Consider the following 6,075-nt stretch of genomic DNA (forward strand, 5'->3'; position numbering starts at 1 on the left):
AACATAATATTTGTACAATCTGCTCATCAATATAAACATGATTTTAGGGATGTGATAGCTAATAATCTGGGATGTGATATGGATGATAATTTGCTTGATTTCTGGGATATGATTTGCATGATTTCCAGGGATGTGGATGTGATTCTGATTTTCAATACTCCCCCTCAAGCTGGTGGTTTGTAGATGTCATAAACTCCAAGCTTGTGTAAGAGATAAAAATGTTGTCTTGATCCCAGAGGTTTGGTGAATATGTCAGCCAACTGTTCTGTGGTTCGAATGTGGTAAGGTTTTATCAAGCCTTCCTGTATCTTGTCTCTTACAAAGTGACAGTCAATCTCTATATGCTTAGTTCTTTCATGGAAGACTGGATTGGTAGAGATATCCTTTGCTGCCTTATTATCACAGTAGAGTTCAACTGGTTTTGAGATTATTACGCCCAGATCCTCTAATAGACCACGAATCCATATTATTTCACAAGTAGTTTTTGCCATTGCCCGATATTCTGCTTCAGCTGAAGAGAGAGAGACAGTAGATTGCTTTTTCGTTTTCCATGATATAAGAGAATCCCCAAGTTTTACACAGAAACCTGTCAGTGATTTTCTTGTCATAGGACACGTACCCCAGTCTGAGTCACAGTAAGCTGTTACTTTCAAGGTTTTATCTCGACGGAATAATAATCCTAGACCTGGACATCCTTTTAGATATTTAATTACCTTTAAGGCTGCATCCATGTGAGACTGCTTTGGTGCATGCATAAATTGGTTGAGGACGATCCCATCTGCAGACTGAGCAATTTCAATCCCCAAAAAATATTTTGGAGGTCCTAAGTCTTTTATTCTGAAAGACTTATGGAGGTGAGTTTTCAGCTCTTTTATGGCGATTGTGTCATTCCCAGTTATGAGGATATCATCTACATAAACCACGAGGCATATGAATGATTTTCCTTGTCTTTTTGTGAACAAGGCATAATCATGTCTTGACTGTTTGAAACCTAGCTTGATCAATGCTTCTGTGATTTTAGTGTTCCATTGTTGGGATGCTTGTTTCAGGCCATACAAGGATTTTCACAGTTGACATACTAGATTCTCCCCCTGTTTGCGAATTCCGGGTGGAACTTCCATATAAATCTCTTCATCTAAGTCCTCATGAAGAAAGGCATTGTGAACGTCCATCTGATGAAGAGACCAATCATAAGAGGCAGCAAGGGCAAGGAGTGTGCGAACAGTAACATGTTTGATAACAGGCGAAAAAGTCTCTTGATAATCAAGCCCTTCCTGTTGAGTGAACCCTTTTGCAACCAATCGAGCTTTATATCGTTCAATGGAACCATCTGCCCGGTGCTTTATCTTGAAGACCCATTTGCAGTCGATGGGTTTCCTATGAGATGGTCGTGGTACAAGGTCCCACGTTTTATTGAGATACAAAGCTTCTAACTCTTCTGCCATCGCCTGACGCCAATGAGGTAATTGTATTGCTTCTGAATATGAAGTAGGTTCACGATGTGCAGAGATGTGACTGATGCAAGCTCTGTGCCCTGGAGATAACCTGTCATAATTAATATATCAAGAGATTGCATATGGGTTAGATGAAATAGTGAAAACATAGTCAGTGCTCCAAATGGGAGGTTTTGTGGTTCGTGATGATCGTCTCAAGGGAGCCAGATCAGGATCATCAAAGATAACTGGAACATCCACGGATAGGGTAGGTGAAGATGAGTCAGCACTTTGTTCAGATCCTGTCAATGTACCGCTAGTGTTACGAGGCGATGAAATTACCTCATATCTTTCTTTAAGAAACTCATTGTGTGTCATTGGTGACGAACCAGTGGATGTCATACCTTTAATTTCATCAGCAAAAGGAAAAACATCTTTATGAAATGTGACGTCTCTACTGATGAAGATTTTGTTTGTTGTCATATCATATAGGCGATATCCCTTCTGTAGTGGAGGATATCCCATGAATACACAACGAGTTGCTCGGGTGTCAAATTTGTCTGTTTGCTGAAGTTTGGTGGAGTAGCAGAGACACCCAAATACTCTTAAGTGCCTGATGTCTGGTTTTTTGCCAAAGAGAAGTTCATAAGGTGTTTTGTCACCCAGAACCTTGGTTGGCATTCTATTGTTCAGATAGGCTGCCATGACCACATAATCTCCCCAAAATTGAGGTGGTATGTTGGATTGGTGTTTAAGGGCATGGGCTACTTCTAATAGATTTCTATGTTTTCTTTCTACAGTACCATTCTGTTGTGGTGTGTAAGGGCAGGAACTTTCATGAAGAATTCCATAAGAGTCAAGGTAAGTAGTGGTGGTATGGTTAAAAAAATCTTTTACATTATCTGTGCAGATTCGATGGACTTTTGTGTGGAATTGAGTTTGGACCATGGACATAAATTTCAAGAAAAAGGTATGTGTTTGGGCTTTTAAACTCATGTGGTATAACCATGTAGCACGTGAGAAGTCATCTATTATGGTAAGAAAGTATTTGGATCCATCATAGTTAGGTGTACTATAAGGTCCCCAAATATCTAAATGTATCAATTGGAACGGTTTTGTGGTTGAAGTAGTGCTTGTGGGAAAGGAAATGCGAGTTTGCTTGGCAAGAGGGCAAATGGGACACTTTGGATATGGGATAGTACTCGAATGCCCTAATCTTTGATGGGAAATTAATGACACTTTATTAATTTGATTTGTATTACAATGAGAAGAGGTAATACAATTTTTATTTAATAAAGGAAAGGTCTTGGGGTTCAGTGTCCAGTAGTATAACCCATGTTGTTCTTTACCCAAGCCTATCAGATTGCCAGTCAAATAGTCCTGAAATACGCATATAGTAGGTAAAAAGGTTACTACACATTTGTTGTCTGTGCATAGTTTGGAAACTGAGATGAGGTTAAAACGGAATGTGGGTATACAAAGGGCATTTTTAAGTGTGAGTTTATCTAATTGGACATCTCCTATTTGTGTGGCTTGAATTGTGGTCCCATTTGGTAGTTTAACAGGTGTTGGAGGGGACAGATATTTTTTGTTGGTACAGAATTCTGGGGAACATATTATATGGTCACTAGCCCCTGAATCTATTATCCAAACATCCGAAGAAATAAAAGTATTAAAACACGAAATCATACCTGCATAGGAAGTGGAGATGTCATTGCCCTTTGGTATCTGATTTAGAAGATGGATCAATTGGTCATATTATTCAGCTGAAAGTCCAGTTGTAGCTCCTAAACTGGTTGGAGCCATTTGATTTGCAATGGGCCCTTCTGCCTTTGTTTTACTGGATCCAGGATGACCATGCAGCTTCCAACAAGTGTCTTTGGTGTGATTACGTCGCTTGCAATAATCACAATATAGTTTTCCCTTTTGCTTGGGTGGCGGATTGTAATTATTAAAACTGCTAGGGACTTGACGAAAATTGTTGAAAGTTTAGGTGCCAACTTGATTTTGCGCAGTGGGCGAATTAGAGCCGTTAGATCTCTTGGCTCCATCTTGACCGTTGAACTTGCCATATAAATTGAAAAGTTGAGCTGGCCCTACTTCATTTGTTTCTTCAGGTGCCTCTTTCCTTTGATAAACGCTGAGAGCTACCATTCCCTTCTCCTCATTACTTCCGATATTCCTCTGGCTTTCATCTTAGACGGCAAGATGATATGTACGCTGTAACGAAGGTGTCTCCGCAAAGGTCAGTATTTGGGTTCTGAAAGCAGCAAATCCTTCATTCAGCCCCATCAGGAAACGCGTCATCTCTCCCGTTCCTTGGCGCCCTGAATCTGCGTGAGAATCTCCGGTGGCGCAGCGATCAATTCCTCGACTGCATCTAACTCGTTCCAGGCAGCAGAAAGCTTGTTGAAGTAGTTCGTCACAGTCTGATTCTCTTGTCGGATTTCTGCAAGAGTTTGTCAGATGCTATAGATCTTTGCAAGATCTAAGGCTCCATACATGTCTTTGATGAATCCCCAAAGCTCTCTTGCATCTTCTGTAGGTGGTAAACCAGCCGCGATCTCTTCAGTCAAACAATTACTAATCCAGGCGTGGACAAGCGTATTGCAACGTACCCAAAAACGGGCAAGATCGGGCTCCGACAGCATGGGAACAGTGCCATCGACGAATCCGATCTTGTCCTTTGCAATGAGCGCCCTTCTGAAATCTCTAGCCCACTGTGCATAATCCTCGACTCCAATCAATACTTGTTTTGTCAGAACGAGTTCTGGTCCATCCAACGGTGACGCATAAAGAACGTCTCCAGGCTTAGGTTTATTTTTGTTTGTAGGGACCAGGCGAAACGCTGGCATCTGTGGTGTTTCAGTAGTGGATTCAGGCGATGATAGGTCGATGACTGTTGCTTTGATTGGCTCCATCTAATCTGGGGTTTTTTTTTTTGTTTTGTGCAGGTTATCGGAAGGTCTATGGATACTTTGAACTTTGAACGGATGATTGAAGGAGAAACAATTCGGAACCGTGCTCTGATACCATGCCAAAATCTGAGAGAGCGGAGTTGGTTCAATGTGACGAACCAGAGAAGCTCAAGAAGAGTAAAAAAGAATTCTGTTTTATTGCTTATGTGTTTGATCTTTAGATGTAATGGCTTTATATACTGAAAATTACAATCTATCTATGGCAACATAATATTTGTACAATCTGCTCATCAATATAAACATGATTTTAGGGATGTGATAGTTAATAATCTGGGATTTGATATGGATGATGATTTGCTTGATTTCTGGGATATGATTTGCATGATTTCCAGGGATGTGGATGTGATTCTGATTTTCAATAAGATGCACAAGCATTCATCAAATTTGAATTTTGGATAAGGCAATTTCCAAAGATTGCGAATCATGGTTTTCACCACGAAACCACACGGTCGATTGTGCTTATTGGATGTCATAACACCCCTTCTAGAAGTCTTGTCCTCCAAGGGAAAGTATTACTAGCATTTCATCAATCGAGCCTTCGTTTAAATAAAACTAAAATAAAAATATGAAATAATTTTTATTAGTAAAATTACTAAAATACCCTTTATTCATAATGAATGTGAAAAAGGTTCAAAAGATGTCCCAAATACATGAAAATAGAGTCTTCATTGTTAATTATTGAAAGTCAAATACATGATACACTAAAAACTAAAGTTGACAATTTTCAATACGACTTGTTAACTTGACAAGACATGACATGAAAAAAATTGAGTTAGTGTTAAGTTTTTCTGACATGAAATTTATTTCGGGTCAACTCAATATTATTCAAAATTAAATCAGGTAGTGTTACGGTTCACACGAAAGTAACTCAATATGACACGAACTGATTCAAATGTTTTGGAAAAATGTTACTTTAATAAAATTTGTTAAAGATGAATTATGAGCAATGTTATGTGTACACAATTTGAATACACAAATGATATGTTATCATGTGATTAAGTGTTACTTTCTCCTTAATTCAAATTCAATTATATGATAACACATCATTTATATACCCAAATTGTGTACCGAAAATGTGTACGTATAGTTTTATTGATAAATTATAGAAATGTTAAAAGATATTATTAACAGTAGTTGAAATCTTTATAGATTATATATAATTGTATTTTTATATAATTGTAATTACTTATACTATTTTTTATTTAAATATTTTATTTTATTATTAAGTAGTAAAATCTGATTTGGTTAATTAGATTATTGATGTGTTTTAAATGTCTTAATATGTAATTTTTTTAGGGCATTTGTAAACAAGATAAAATATTATATTGTGTGTTTTACTAATAATAGGTTAAGGGAATTTGGTAAATAAATTAAAACAATAAAAATACTTTAGAAAGTGAAAACAATAAATAATTTTGGGTTAATTTTAGTCAGATCGGATTAACTTGAATATTAAAAGGTTAGGTTAGGGTTAAAATTTTAATATGATTTTAATTCGGGTCAGGTTATAGTTGAAAGTCTTTGATATAACATGAACATTATTCGATGACATGAATTGTCAGACTTATTGAAAACACGAAACCCAAACTAACAAGACACGAACATGATTTGATGATACAAACTGTCAAATCTACTAAAAACAAGATAATACATAATAATAATGA

At 37.3% G+C, this 6,075-nt stretch overlaps 1 protein-coding gene across 1 annotated transcript; it reads right to left on the bottom strand.

Annotated features, from left to right (window-relative positions):
* Positions 1–3,629: 3,629 nt before the first annotated feature.
* Positions 3,630–4,354, bottom strand: LOC123202857. Its single transcript, XM_044619007.1, has 2 exons — positions 3,936–4,354; positions 3,630–3,882 (listed from the first exon to the last, which is right to left on the bottom strand). Exons 1-2 carry the CDS (start codon positions 4,352–4,354, stop codon positions 3,630–3,632), a joined length of 672 nt encoding a protein of 223 aa, XP_044474942.1.
* Between the last annotated feature and the right edge of the window lie 1,721 nt (positions 4,355–6,075).

Source organism: Mangifera indica, chromosome 19 (assembly GCF_011075055.1).
Source record: "Mangifera indica cultivar Alphonso chromosome 19, CATAS_Mindica_2.1, whole genome shotgun sequence".
Lineage (NCBI taxonomy): Eukaryota > Viridiplantae > Streptophyta > Magnoliopsida > Sapindales > Anacardiaceae > Mangifera > Mangifera indica.